Source organism: Muntiacus reevesi, chromosome 3, assembly GCF_963930625.1.
Source record: "Muntiacus reevesi chromosome 3, mMunRee1.1, whole genome shotgun sequence".
Taxonomy (NCBI): Eukaryota; Metazoa; Chordata; class Mammalia; order Artiodactyla; family Cervidae; genus Muntiacus; species Muntiacus reevesi.
Window position 1 is genome coordinate 86,139,144 of NC_089251.1, and position 16,361 is coordinate 86,155,504.

The 16,361-nt window shown below is 39.0% G+C and overlaps 1 protein-coding gene across 12 annotated transcripts in view; it reads right to left on the bottom strand.

Annotated features, from left to right (window-relative positions):
- Nucleotides 1–16,361, bottom strand: part of LTBP1 (latent transforming growth factor beta binding protein 1) — a 453,522-nt gene that overhangs the window by 89,077 nt on the left and 348,084 nt on the right. For all 12 annotated transcript variants that reach the window (XM_065929446.1, XM_065929445.1, XM_065929447.1 and 9 more), the window contains 3 exons: nucleotides 14,132–14,254; nucleotides 6,297–6,419; nucleotides 1,062–1,187 (listed from right to left, as the gene is read on the bottom strand). In XM_065929446.1, coding sequence (XP_065785518.1) covers nucleotides 1,062–1,187; nucleotides 6,297–6,419; nucleotides 14,132–14,254 — 372 coding nt within the window. The remainder of the gene's footprint in view (nucleotides 1–1,061; nucleotides 1,188–6,296; nucleotides 6,420–14,131; nucleotides 14,255–16,361) is intronic.

Here is a 16,361-nt window from a genome sequence, read left to right on the forward strand (position 1 = left end):
CTTCCAAACCCCTCATAATCTTTAAACCCTACCCTGCACGATCTCTCTTTCACTTGAAGCCAAATCTGGCATTCATGTTTTGTCTACTCAGCAGGAGAGCAATTTCAACAATCTCCTGCTTTTTATAAGATCAGTTTATTCTTCTCAATAAAATAATTAGTTTCAGATGAACCTGGTTGCCGGTCCTCGGCTCGATTCCACTGTGGAGTGAGTAAGGAGAGAACACACTTCCTGCTCCACTTCTTTGTAAAGCAAAGACACTAAGTCTTAACACAGGCCCAGAACAGAACCTTCATACTTCTTTAAAACAGAGCTGGGTTTTGAAACCTAGATTCTCAAAGGGATGGATGAAAAATTATGATTACAGGATTCTTCTCAGTTTACTTTTATAAAGGTTCAGACGAATTATTATTCAATTTATCAAACTATCATAAGTCATCAAGAATATAAATCTTGTGTATATAACCAGTGCTACAGCCCTGCAAACATAAAGAGGTTGCCAATAGGAAGCCAACATGTTATCTTAATGTCTTAACAATTTAATGTGCTCCTAGGATATAATAAATACTGAAAGGTAGGAAAATATACTGGTTCAGAGCAAAGAATCTTAGAGGAATAACTGTGGAAAATTTCTGCTGACAATGGTACAGAGAAAAACCAAGCAAGGCATGTTTACATACAGAATAATACAGATGATCTATATGAAACATAATCAAAATCAACAGAGTCTTGGGTTACGTTAGGGATGTTGCTTCATTTTCCGGTCTCCCACGTGCACCTAAAATCATCACCTCCCACACATTTTGATTCATTAATTCAGTACCAGTCATGGAATCACCTGTGAGTATTTTCACTGTTATAATAGCAGTTTATCCTGTCTGTAAATCCTAGCCACCTTGAGCTGCATTTCAGGGAGGAGTCCCCTTGGTGCATATGTGCTCCAAGGCCTTAAACTGTGAGTGCCTGTCAGTGTCTCAGAGCCTGTGCCGATTAAAATACAAAGGCATCCCCTCTCTGCTTTATCGTGCAATAATTACATGAGGTCTTACTGTTCTTCTTACCTTCACACGTTCGTCCGTCTGCAGAAATTGAGAAACCCTGTTCGCAGATGCAGTGAAAAGAACTGTCTGTGTTTAGACATTCTCCATGAGGACCACAGAGTCCGGGTTGTTCACATTCATTAATATCTGGAATCAAGAAGAGTTCCACATACTTAAAAAAAAAAAAAATCTGTTTTGCTTTCAGATGATATCAGATAAGACAGGAAGCAAAATCTATTACAAAATGGCCAGACGTGTATTTGGTGGAACACGTCACAGTTTGTATATACACCAGACCACAAGACAACCTGGACTGTCAGGAGAGAGAGATTACTTGGGTTAAATCATAGGAAATAGCCAATGTTCACCATTTTTATCCGAAAAAAAGCAAGTTCATAGGTTCAAATCAAGGGTACCCTTTAAAAAAAAAAAAAAAATATATATATATATATATAGGAGGCTTGAGGGTATCTAATGAATTAAGTCTTTTGTGAAATCTTCTTCAGTGTGAATACTGTGTTCCCCTTTACCTTATTTTACCACAATGCAAGTCCGTGCCTATCCATCCCTGGGAAGTGAACTTAAGGGCAAGGCTGGACATGTCTAACTGTGTCTGACTCAAAAATAGCACTTCTCAAATGTCTGAATATACAAAGGAAATTGACTCCAATCTATTTCACAGAAAATGGATACAAGAAATAAAGTACAAGAAAAACGTGGCCTTTAATAGTTGCACAGCTTAGTGATGATGAAATTAGTGGATGAGCATCTGGTGCTTAGGGTAGTACTCAATACCACCAAGAGTCAAAAAAGTGGTGATGATTATTACTAAGACTCATGAACAAATCATGCTGTAGCTGTGTTGACCATCTCATACTCTGCTTGTTCTCAATGCAGAAAGATTACGCTCCCTCTGGCCAGGGTGGTGATGTACTTAAAGGCTAATAATGCAGGAAGTTTGCTGTCCATGCAATGATGCTAAGAGCACCTGAAGGGGACGATGTCAGGAATCATGGAGAACGGCTCATCTGGTCACGATGGTGCTGACACACGTGACTGCCTGTGTGCACTCCTTTTAACTGCTGCTTGTCCCCTCTGTGTGCCTCTTACTCTGACTGCTTCTTCAAGAGAACTGCATATTTTAAGTCTGAGTCCACCTCCCAGTATAGCAAGTGAAGAGTGTGTTATGAATACCTGTCCACAAAAATTCTCAGTTTTGCTCATTCTGTTCTAACTGAACAGTGATTGATTAAAGTTCTCTTAGTCAGTTGGAGTCATGAAGGTATCACGTGTCCTAGGCACCATCCAAGCAGTAGCCCTACTAAGGTCATTTTCCTGTCTTTCTGAAGTCATTTCTTACTAAAGAGGTCCTCGGGCTTCCCTGGTGGCTCAGTGGTAAAGAATCTATCTGCCAAGGCAGAAGACCTGGGTTTGATCCTTGGGTCGGGAAGATCCCCTGGAGAAGGAAATGGCAACCCACTCCAGTATTCTTGCCTGGGAAATCCCATGGACAAAGGAGCCTGGCGGCTACAGTCTATGGGGTCGCCAAAGAGTCAGATATGACTTAGCGACTAAACAACAAATAAGCCCTCAACACATCATCTTAAAAGTCCATCTTTAATGTGGTACATACATATAATGGAATAGTACTCAGCCATTAAAACAGAATGAAATAATGCCATTTGCAGCAACATGAGTGGACCTAGGAGTGTCACACAGAGTGAAGTAAGTCAGACAGAAAAGGAGAAATATCATATGACATCTCTTTTATGTGAAATCTAAAAAGAAAGGATACAAATGAACTTACTTACCAAACAGAAACAGACTCACAGACTTCAAGAATGTTCTTATGGTTGCCAGGGGAAGGATGCGGGGAAGGGATAGTTAGGGAGTCTGGGATGGACATGTACACACTGTTATATTTAAAATATTTAAAATGGATAATCAACAAGGACCTACTGTATAGCACAGGGAACTCTGCTCAATGTTATATGGCAGCCTGGATGGGAGGGGAGTTTGGGGGAGAATGAATACAGGTATATGCATGGCTGAGTCCCTTCAGAATTCATCTGAAACCATCACAATATTATTTGTTAATCAGCTATACCCCTATGCAAAATAAAAAAGCAATTTTCAAGTCCATCTTAAATTCAATTAAAAACTTTTACTGAGGATTTCCTAAAAGATGGTTGAGTAGCAGGGGCCCACACCATAGTGAAGCTCACAGTATGATAGGGGAGGCAGAAACGAAGACAAATAACTATAAGTTGAATGGGAGCATGGAAAACATATAGATGAGGGGCCTTTACGTGACCTAGAGAACATGCTTAGCCACCAAGCTGGCAGCTCCCCTCCTCCAGAGGGTCACTCCTTTCCCTGTATCCAGGGTTCCTGAGGCTCTTCTTCATGTCTATTCCTCTCATCATGTAACGGGAATTCTGGCAATACTACTGATTTAGCTATCTGTATTTTAAGCCTGAACTCTTTACCCTTCCATCTGCCAAATATTTCAGGCTAGTTGGCTTATCTACTGCTGAACCTAACTAAGAAATCAAGCAGGAATTACTCATTTTCTTAACAACTCTCCCATTCTGGTAATTGTCACGAATTTTAAAATATTTCAAGAAAGAGCAATGAATCATTTTCTACTTTACTATTTCTTAATATGATTCCACTCTGTGAAATCCTTCCCTTCTTCTGTAAATTCTCTGGCTATGTTTGCTATCTACTGAAAATACCTTAGATTGTAATCTTCCCTGAACTCTGACCTTCTTTTACCCGTTAGCACTATTCTTTCTTTCCAACCTGCTGCCTGGAATCTGCTGCCCTCCACCTGTGCAACAAGATGCCATAAAGTTCCACTGGCCCGGGGATCAAGCCCAGGGTCGCTGTACATCTTGGAGAGCCCTAGAGGTTATCTAAGACCACCTTCTTATTTTACCTGTGACTCAGTGTGACCTTTTAAAAACTGTCAGACGTCGAAACTTTGCATAGGGAATCATGTGCATAAACATTTTTGCTTCAAGAGAAGTCACTGATTAACAAATAATTGTCTAAAAAGTCTGATGACAGGAACTGTAGACAAATTCCCAGACTTTTTTCCAGGAAACCACCAAGAAAGAACAACATGAATATCTGGAACCTGAGAAACATATGCATTTAATTTGGGTTGTACTTATTGAGGCATTTCTAAACTATGCTGCTAGTAACTCAGCTGAAAGTCAGACTATATTTAAGTTGGGTTTCTTTCATGGGTCCGAGATTCCACAGAAATTCACAATTTGGCATGTGTAAGTCAAAATGTGAAACTGAGTATATTCTGAAGCTCAAATGCATGCTGCCACATTCCTAAAGAGACTATTAACATAGAATTTCCATGCTGTCTGTGTATCATCATTAATTGTCCTGAGGGAAGATATTCTTACACTTTCAATTGAAAATGTCTTCCTGACTGTGAACCTATCTTCAGATTATTAGGTAAGATTTAAACTTTATGCTTATCACACATTATTTTTCATATATGTTCCATGGTTATTCACATTGTCATAAATTATGTTTTCAGCATTAAAACAAACTCTGAAATTTATGCCCACATACTCTACGTATTGTACTGGGGGGGGCGGGAAATCACTGAATCTGTCTTCTTTCCTTTGGCTATAAATGTAACCATAATTGGCATGGCAATGTAGAGAAAATAAAGGGGAAAGATCTTGGGTTCAAATCTCAGTTCAATTACTTCTTGGTGAGAAGCATGCTAATTAACTTCTCTGAGCTTCCGTTACTCAATCACAAGATGGATAAAAGCTTCCTCCTCAATTCTCTACAAATTAAGCGAGGTAACACAGTAACTGGCCCATAACAGGCATTCAGTTACAATCGTGTTGTGATCGGTGCTGTGTTCTCATTAGGACTTTGTGTCCAGTCAGTCCTCCTTTGTCCCCAGAGAATGCATTGTAAGACCCCCAGCTGGACACTTGAAATTATGGATAGTATCGAACCAGGGATACACTACTTTTTTCTTATATACACATATAATAAATTTTAATTGATAAATAAGGCACAGTGAGAGATTAACAACTAATAATAGAATGAGAACAGTATACCATAATAAAAGTTATGTGAACACAGTTTCTCTCTCTTTCCAATTATCTTACTGTGCAAATTTAATGCCTTTTTCATCTTGTAAGGACTTAGCATGCACTGTGGCCATGACTTTTGCAGTTTGAGAGTCAAAAGCAAAAACAGAACCAATTTCTTCTTCCCTCTTCACAGTATCACAGATAAAAGATTTGTTCCTGCCATTGATCTTAGCAACCTCAGAACAGGATTTTTTTTTTTTCTTTCCTTAGTAAGTCAAGAACTTTCACTTCTTCATTAAAAAAAAAAAAGAATACCCTTATGGCTTCTTTTTGGTATATCCAAATGGTTTGCCTCACTACCCGTGTTCTCTGGAACCTTTACGAGGTAAGATAAGAGTTGCTGGATCACAGGCACTTCAGTACCTCAACAGCGGATCTGAGGACAGCAGAGACGGCGACTAAGTGACTCACAGATGAGACGTGCTGGACAAAGGGATGATTCACATCCGGAGCAGGATGAATGGGATGGCATGAGAGTTCATACACTAGTTAGAACAGCAAGCAATTTTAAAGTTTGTGAATTGTTTCTGGAATTTTCCATATATTTTCAGACCACAGCTGGCTGCAGTAACAAACTGCAGAAAGTGAAACAGCAGATAAGGGGAGGAGGACAGCTGTTTGGGAGATCAAACGTGATAGCACTTTGGAAAAATATAAAATTCTGTCCTCTGTAATTATGACTAAATTATTAATCAAGCTTTTGGGGGGAGAGGAAAAGCTAGATACTGGGTAAAAACAGGGATCAGGAAAAACAAAAAAGCAGAAACATGTTATGGGACAAACTGAAATAGGCCCATGAGGATATGTAAAAGTGAAAAGGTAACCTAGAATCAAATACCAAGCTTGGCCAATGGAAGGAAAGTACAGCAAAGGACAGGTGATCATAGTTACCACAGAAGCACATAAAGCTAGGACGCAGCTCCAAAATGCATGAGTTTCAGCTAGTTTGGTGCAGTGCAAAGCAGAAACTTCCTGCACTTGATGTAGACTCAAAAAAATTATAATACAAATTTGCATAGGTCATTTATATATACAGTGGTAAAACTGTAAACTATTATCAGGAAGCAACACAGAACTGAGTAATTACATAAATTATAAAGCAGAGAAAGAAGTTTACCTTGACATCCTTTATTGTCATTTAGCTGGAATCCATCTGGACAAGTACACTCATAGGACCCTTTAGTATTAATGCAGTCTCCTCCCTGGCAAACACTCTTGTCCTCCAAGCATTCATTGATATCTACAAGTCAATTTACAAGATGTAAAAGACAAACTGTATTAACAAAAACATTTTCCTTATCTTTACACATTAGACTCACATACATAAACATTATTTTATATCTCTGGTAATGCATGATTTTAAATGAATGACTGTTTACCTTTTAGATTTATTAAAAATGAAACATTTTGAAAGGATTTTAGCTTTTAAAATTTATACAGTATAAATACATGCTATACAAGATCCTGTATTACACATCAAAGGAAAGATTTTAAAATATCTGGCATGCTCCCTGCCTCCAAAGAAAAATGATTGTACAAAAAAAAAAAAAAATCCCCAAATTGTATTATAAAAGTAAACACAAAAATATTGAGTTGATTTATAAGTTCAAAATAATTTAACTTAAGAATTGTCAAAGATATATGTCACAAGAATAGTACCAACTTCCAGAATCACATGAATTTAGAGAAGAGATACTGTAAAGATTAAAGGTAGCTTGTGTAATAGAAGGAATTTACTTGAAGCCTTGGCAGCAGGATGAACAGAGGCAGAGGGGTAATAAGAGGAGTTTTTGGAAGGCAAGGGAATGAGCAAAATCAGAAGTCACTTACTCAGAAGTTATCACAAACAGGTATAATGCTGTCTGGATTTTTATAAAGTGTATATACTTATAACATATGTCCAACTAAAAACGGTTTATGTAAGCACGAATGAGTCTTGACTGTGAGCATGTAAGACAATTAATGACCCTGCTCACTGCATGAACCTGAGGCATATCTTTCACAAGGGTTGTTTATAACCTCAATTACTCCTATCAAAGTTCATTATTCCTAACACACTCCATGAGTCCCGATTCTGTTGTATGTGTAAGATTCAAATTATTAGCACTGAGGAAAACTAAAGCACAAAACTTTCTTTGTTTGCTCAGAATTTGGTATGTTGTGCTATTTCTTGCAAATAAGATTGCTACTAAAATACAATTGCACTCATTTTACATGTTAGCAAGGTAATGCTCAAAATCCTTCAAACTGGGCTTCAACAGTTCGTGAACTGAGACCTTCCAACGAACAAGCTAAATTTAGAAAAGGCAAAGGAATCAGACATCAAATTGCCAACATCTATTGGATCATACAGAAAGCAAGAGAATTCTGGAAAAACGTCTATTTCTGCTTCATTGACTACACTAAAGCCTTTGACTGTATGGATCACAACAAACTGTGGAAACTCTTAAAGTGATGGGAATACCAGACCACCTTAACTGCCTCCTGAGAAACCTGTATGCAGATCAAGAAGCAACAGGAAGAACCGGACACAGAACAATCGACTGGTTCAAAACTGGGAAAGGCGTACATCAAGGCTGTATACTGTCACCATGCTTATTTAACTTCTATGCAGAGTACATCATGCGAAATGCCAGGCTAGATGAATCACAAGCTGGAATCAAAACTGCCAGGAGAAATATCAACAACCTCAGATATGCAGATGATACCACCCTAATGGGAGAAAGTGAAGAGGAACTAAAGCTCCTTTTATGAAGGTAAAAGGGCAGAGTGATAAAGCTGGCTTAAAACTCAACATTCAAAAAACTAAGATCACAGTATCTGGTTCCATCACTTCATGGCAAACAGAAGGGGAAAAAATGTAAACAGTGACAGACTTTATTTTTTTGGACTCCAAAATCACTGCGGACGGTGACTGCAGCCATAAAATTAAAAGACTCTTGCTCTTCGGAAGAAAAGATATGATAAACCTAGACAGCGTATTAAAAAGCAGAGACATCACTTTGCTGACAAAGGTCAAAACTATTGCTTTTCCATAGTCAGCTATGGATGTGAGAGTTGGATCATAAAGAAGGCTGAGAACCCAAGAATTGATGCTTTCAAACTGTGCTGGACTTCAAGTGCTGGAGAAGACACGTGAGAGTCCCTTGGACTGCAAGGAGATCAAACCAGTCAATCCTAAAGGAAATCAACCTTGAATATTCATTGGAAGGGCTGATGCTGAAGCTCCAATACTTTGGTACCTGATGTGAAGAACTGACTCATTGGAAAATAATCTGATACTGGGAAAGACTGAAGACAGGAGGAGGAGGGGACAACAGAGGATGAGATGGTTGGATGGCATCACCGACTCAATGGACATGAGTTTGAGCAAACTCCGGGAGATGGTGAAGGACAGGGAAGCCTGGTGTGCTGCAGTCACAGGGTCGCAAAGAGTCAGACAAAACTTAGAGACTGAACAACAACTAAAGTACATGAAAAGGTCCAGAAGAAGTACATATGAAGACTGTTGCAGCCTATTCTCCTTGCTGTCTGGTTTAAAATGTGGGCACATGGAATTAAGTATTTCTCATAGAATCCAAACAAATCATTAACTGCCCTCTGTACCATTCATGGGGTAGATAAAAGAGAAGCACCTTATAATTTCATTCTATCAAAAGAAATTATTACAAAGTTCACCCATTTTTAAAGTGTTTCTGAATACTGATCCTAAAATGTAAACCACAGCGGATGTGACTGTTACAACTAAAATAGTTTACCACATTTTTAGTGTTTCTCCAACTTCATTTAAGTGTAATTTACATATAACAAACGCATCTAAGAGTCCAATTCAATGAGCTCTGACAAATGTAAACACATTCTTGTGAGCACCATCACAACCACGGCACAGGCATTTCTGTATCAATTTATATCTCTTGGGATCCACTGTTGGATTCTTACATCATCGCAAATGGAACATTTTTTAAAGGAATGAATGAAATACCTTTCTAAGAATGTTATTCTGCAGTGACAGACATAAAGTCTGGAGAAGTTTTCCTTTGCCTTTTTGTCTAATCTCCATTCCTGTTAACCTTATGCCTTGGGTGTTTTAATTGCCATCAAAGAGTCAGCAGAGGAAATATGCACAATTAAGAAAGATAATAGCATGGAGGACTAAGTGTCTCTTACAAAGTCTGAATACACCAACAACTGGTTTATTCACTGGTTAAGATATATCAAGATTCCTAAAACCAAATTTAACTGAGAAAAGGCTCTTAGATATAAATTCTGTGAAAATAATTCTTAAGACCAAACTTTCTGCTAATTTCATGATTTTGAAGTAGTTGAGACAAATGGGAATATTCTAGTCTACTGTTGGTGGATCTTTGCCATAAAACATGTATTAAGGGAAAGATTTGGACCAACCATTACCAAAAAATGTACAGGCATTTCCAATGTCCCCAAAGGTTTCCTTGTACCCCTTTTCTGTGTGGCTGCTTCTGGTCAGCGTAGTGTTTTTGAGTCACCCAGGTTTGTCACATGCATCAATAGCTCTCCCCTCATTATTGCTGAGTAGTGTTCTGTTGTATGAATGTCTTGTAATTTGTTTACCCTTCACCTGTGCTGAGTACTTGGATTGCTTGTAGTTTAGCTATTGTGACTGACATTTTTATTCACATGAAAATCTTTGTGTTAACATATGCTTTTCCTTGAGTAGTTTCTGAGGGGTAGAATGGCTGGGCCACATAGTAGATTTAACTTCTGAAGTTTTCTAATACAGTTGCATCACTTTACAATCCTACCAGCAAGGTAGGAGAGTTCCAACTGTTCCATATTTATTCTAATAGCTTCACAGCCATCCTAATGGGTGTTGAGTAAGAGATCCACATTTAGATTTACCTTTCTTTCTTTGCTCTTTAAGAAACTGAGACAAAATAAGAAATTGCACCTATGACCATTAGCATTATGCAAAAAATTTCAAATCAAAATACAGCAAGTAGAATACCAAGGATATGAATTTAAGGAACAACACTCCATTACCTAGTATGCCCTAGCATAATGGAAATCTATCAGCTTTGTTCAACTCTCCCTAAAATAATTTTCTTTCACTTTCCAAAGTCTAGGAGAAATAATATATGTGAAGAAAGCATTTTTTAAAAGTTCAAAAACAATTGGACAGATTTTAAAACAGTTCATTACATTAGAATCTGGTTTAGTTTACATATTTTTGCAAGATCTCTATCTTAGAAAGCAAAAAAAAAAAAAAAAAAAAGTAGCTGGAATATTAAGAGAGCCCAATATGGGATGGTCCAGTACCGCTGTCGATGGTAATATGAAAGAGCAACTTCTTCTAGGAAAGAAAAGATTTCTTGTAGGAGGTGGCTATCAGGCTTTAAAAAAAGCACCAGTCAGTCGTGGTCACCTCTCCACTGAGACTGCTGGCAGTCACCAATGACCTCCACTTTGCTAAATCCCACCAACTTTTGGTCTTCATCTTGCCTAGCAGCAATGTTTCACACAGGTTCATCACTCCCTCTTTGAAATACTTCATGTCTCTTGGATTCTGGTTTTCCTCCTTCACTTGCCACTTTTTCTCAATCCCCTTTGCTTGTTCCTATCACCTCTTCACTTCTAAATGAGAGACAATGACAGTCCTTGGACCACTTCTCTCTTAGGTACATTCACTACCATAGTGATTCCATCCAACTTCATGGCTTTAAACACTGACTATATGCTGATGAATCCCGGCCCAGAACTTAACGCTGAATTCCAAACACATTAAGTCCAATTGCCTTTCAGATATCTTCATTTGGATATTCATCGTAGGCATCACAAACTTAAAATGCCTAAGTTTCTAATTACCTCCACAAAGGTTTTTCATGGAACACTCCCCCCATAATCAAATGTCATCATCTCAGACTAGCTTCTGCTTGCCTACTTATTTAAAACTGCCTCCTTCCCTCAGCACTCCTCATGTACCCTACTTTAATTTTCCCCTTAACATTTATTGCTATTTAACAAACTATACAGTTTACTTATTTATCATGTTTATTGTTTTCTCCCTCACTGAAATGTAAGCTACACAAGGACAAGACTTTTTTCTTGTTTAGTTTACTGCTGTATATCCTGCACCTAGAAGAGTGCCTGGCACATCCTTGTCACTCAAATATTTGGGTTTTTGTTTGTTTTTATAGTTGTTGTTGTTTTAAAAAATTTACTTATTAGTTTCTTTATTTCTCTGTGCCAGGTCTTAGTTGCAGGGTGGGATCTTTAGCTGTGGCAAGCAAGATCTAGTTTCTTGATCAGGGATCGAACCCAGGCCCCTAGCATTGGGCGCATGGAGTCTTAGCCACTCAACTACCAGGGAAGTCCCAAATATTTGTTGAATAAATGCATAAAAGAATAAACGGATGACTTTGACTTGGAAAGAAATGTCAGAAGGTAAGAAATACCAGCACGTCCCTGTTTCGACTTAGTCTGCAAAGAAATGAGCAACAGAGAAGGGCTGCAAGGAAGACGGATTATGAATCTTTTTCTCAGGCTTTGCAAGGGACTAGCATACAGCAACCACAGCGAGTTACTGAAGAAGGAGCAAAGGTAGGCACAGGAGCAGAGGCTGTGCCTGGAGGAGGACAAGTCAGAGGCAGAGCCTTTGAGGACTGAGATGCCAAAGACCTCGAGTAACCAGGACAACTGAGGCCACACAGCATCCCAGACTGAGTGACTGCTGAGCGTGCTGGAGCAAACAGCACACAGACATTAGCGCACTACTCGGGATTCCGACTCCATGAGCTGTCCAGCAGGACTGCGGGACGACAGTGTAAGGGAACACAGTCCCCGCCAGAGTTAGAAGGATATCACACTTGTAAATATAAACGCCAACAAGAAAGACGGCTCTTCCTCTCACAGCTGCGAGAGGCACGTGAACCGTGACAGCTCCGTTAGTTACAGGCGAGCACGACTAGGAAGGCTTGGAAACAGTGCTTGTTGGACGTTAGCGGGCTGAAGTCCTACTGTGGTTTCAAAGGGAGCTCTAAAGTCATTGAACGGACTCCAGTCCTATTTGTAATCCAGAACAGTAGAGAAATTAGCCCTGATTTGAAAAGGGTCTGATGATATGGTTAAAAAGAAGGTTTCTTTCTATCTTTTGAAGATAATCTTTTGATACATTTTCCAATTTCTTGTAGGGATATGGGTAACTTCAGATGTTTTGCTTCTTGGGTTGCTTTTGATGATTTAAATTCTCTTTTAAAAAGTACCTATTTCAATAATTTGATCTAATCTATTTTTAGATGCAAATGTACTACTGTCTTTTCATATTTTAATTTGCTCTATACTTCTCGAATCCTTTTGGATTTCTAATTTTTTCTTTCTTCTGAGATTTACACAAAATTGGTCCATTTTATTATGTAGTTTTTTTGTTTAATCAATTTCTACTTTTCTTTTTTGTACCTCTCAAATTTTTCTTTTTCTGAAAAGAAGCTTTCTTATGGAACGTATATACTAATAATGACAAGCAAGCTGAGTAAAAGTTTTTATTTGGCTCTTCATATAATGGTTCGAGAATAAAATATATTGGACTCCTGGTGAAATGGTTGCACATTAAAACAGCCAAAATAAGAGGAATATATGCTATAACAAGGACCTATTGCCCAAGATTTAGTCAATGACCTGGTTATCCTCTCGGCTAGGCCAGGAATTAGGGCAGAACACATACTGGTGTCAGTGGTGGCTTTCAGAGCCTTATCATGTGCCCTGCCACCTACCCACTTCTAGAGTAGACCCTTCCATGACTGGTTCCTGGGAATACAACTGCCTCTTCCATCCTGGAATGCCATTATGTCGAATCATCAACATTTACCCAGATATTGCAATGTTCCCCATTCACAGTCTTCAGAAAATCAATAATTACTATTTTGACTTATCACTTGATCATCTGCCTATGTTTTTAATAGGTACGTTGATTACAACTTTTCACTGGTTGTATCAACTCTTCAAAGAACATTACCACCTTAGGATAAAATCCTAGCAGATGATTCACTGATTCAACAATAATGTACATTTTAACACCTCGGAAACTGCCCCCACTTGCCCTCCAGACACTCCAGATAAGACGTTACCATCTGTGTCAAGTTCTCTGATCAGAGGAGAAGGATGTTGTATAATACAGTTGATCTTTCCCAACCCACGAACTGAAAAGTATCTGGGGCCACTGAAGTATGTGTCACAAAACCGGTCACTAAACAAGCTCATTCTCTTCTATAAAGAGTGAGTGGGGTTCAGACCCTCATGCATGCTCTACCTTACTGTATGAGGCAAACTCTGTTGTGTTCACATTCCTTGTTTCACGACTGATAGGATCTAACAGCAGCAAATCAGTAGATAAACTGGAAAACACACCATTACTTGGGTGGACAGTGAACCCAGAGAATTCACAAGCACCACGCTGGTGACAGGTGACTAGAGCAACCCCGGCCACTTCAGAGGGGCTCTGAGCCAAGACAGGTAGTGAAAGTGGTTAAAGACTCACAGTGGGATATTTTTTAGAAAGATTTTATGTGAAAAGCTCAAAATTAAAGTCTGGCTTTTAAAATTTTCAGTTATCTAGGAAATTAACTCGTCTTTGCTTACTTGGACTGTTGGGACCACCGGTCCTGCACCCCAGTGGATGCTATACATTATGAGATACTCAGGATAAACTATCCACAGCTGAGAAAAGTTACACTGCTTCTTTATGCACTTAGCTGGCGTAACTTTTCTAAAAAACTGCTCCGAGCAGGGCAAAGAAAACATGGATCCTCACATTTCTTTGCACTATTCGTGTGACCTCGGGGAAAATATCTCATAGGGATCAAAAGTCCTCAACAGTGAAGTCAAAAGTATGGCGTTGAGGACAGAAGCCAGGATGATGTTCAGATTTCCCTGATCCTGATGCTGGCATTTTATGATTCTGTAACCAAGAGCAACTCTCACCTTCACAGTGGTCTCCAAGGGCGGATGCTCTATAACCGTGGTCACAAATGCAGCGGAAGGAGCCCTCCGTGTTCCGGCACTGCCCGTTACTGCAGAGATGATGGTGCTGGCATTCATCAATATCTGTGAGCGAGAGAGTAAAAGAAAACTTAGAAGTGGTGCTTTAAAAGGGAGGTTTTTAAAAAACATTTATTTGCCTGTGTCTGATGGGATCTTCGTTGGTGCATGCGGGCTTCTCTCCAGCTATGGTGGACAGGTCCAGTTGCCCTGCAGCATGTGGGATTTTAGTTCTCCAACCAGGGATCAAACCTACATTCCCTATATTAGAATCCAGATTCCTAGCCACTGGACCACATGGAAATCCCTAAAAGTGAGTTTTTAATCATTCACGTAAAGGAGATCCGCAAAGCATCTGATTTCTAATTAATTTAGAATTTTTATCATGTGACTCAGACTGAGCTCAAGTAGAAAGGTCACTCATGAATATTTCAGTAGGGAAAACCAGATGAGCAATGAGCTAAGAATCTGTACCTATGTATCCACCGGGCACTGAAGAGGGGCACATACTTGGCTATAATCTGGGAATCACAATAAAGCTTCTTGGAATTCCTTCTATAGATTCAACACTGATAGGATCTCTGAGTTATCGCTCAGTGTTATCTCTGATAACACTCTGAGTTTAAAAGCACTATGGCCTATGATAGCCTAATGCAGCAATCAGCCTATCTTATATCTACGTTTCCTCTGAATCTTTCTTCCTTGATGCACACATCTTCTGCTAGAGATTATTTGTTCTGTAAGCACAATCCTGAGCTCAGACTCACACATGTGCCTGCATCATATCCACATAGAAAGGCAAAGTAATGTATTCCATATATTTCATCACTTATTTTCACCATTAGATTTCAAGTTTCTTGAGGCAGAGCCCATGTTTACCATACTCTTTACCGCTCTGCAGATGATCTACTATTTTACCAATCAGCAGGCACTTAATTCATGTAGGTTGCTGATAAACTTTGTTGATTATATTTACATATATGGGCCTACATCTGGCAATGTGATTCCTTATGTTTAATTGAAGGATAATTGCTCTACAATATTGCATTGGTTTCTGCCATACATCAACATGAATCAGTCATGGTATATATACGCCCCTCCATCTTGAACACCCCTCCCACCTCTTCCCACCCCTCTAGGTTGTTACAGAGCCCCAGTCTGAGTTCCCCGAGCCCTACAGCAAATTCCCACTGGCGACCTATTTTACATATGGTAGTCTACGTTTCCATGCTACTCTCTCCACTCATCCCACTCTCTCCTTCCCCCCGTCCTCCCGTGTCCATAAGCCTGTGCTCTATGTCTGCACCTCCACTGCTGCCCTGCAGGCAGGCTCATCAGGACCACCTTTCTAGATTGCATATATGTGTTAATATACGATATTTGCTTTTCTCTTTATGACTTACTTCACTCTGCATAATAGATTCTAGGTTCATCCACCTCATTAGAACTGACTAAAATGCGTTCCTTTTATGGCTAAGTAATATTCCATTGTATATATGTACCACAGTTTCTTTATCCATTCACCTGTTAATGGATATCTAGGTTGCTTCCATGCCCTAGCTATTGTAAATAGTGCTGCAATGAACAGTGGGGTACATGTGTTTTTTTTTTTTTTTTCCAATTTTGGTGTGACCCTATTGCTAACCTGGTGAGTGATTCTCCCGTGTCTGACTTATCTCTTGGAGTGACATCACAGGCTCTTCAAAAGAAAGGCCTATGAACATGATAGCCTTATTATGTGTGGACCTCTACTCTTACCACACATTCATTTGTACAGATCAGTATTCATAAAATAAAGAACTTTGAAAGGGACTAGAATTGAGAGCAAATCACCTAATTAATCTGTGTACATGAGTGTGCTTGTATGTGTCTGATCAGTCTTCACTGCTAGGTTAGGTACTGTAATGACTTTCTATGTTCTAGACAGCGATAATAGAAGGTTATGATACTATTGGTAGATCCCTTTATAGTATCATTATACCTTGTCTCTTTTATAACACTACCTCAGGAAACCTTTCTACTCATTAAATATCTTAAGTTTACATACAGACACTGATAGAAATTGTTTCCTTATAATAAAACAACTGATTATGTACCGTGTGTATTCTGTTCTTAAATGACGTTTCTTTTCAAGACCTCTGAATATCTGTGCTTGTCACAGGCGATACCACAG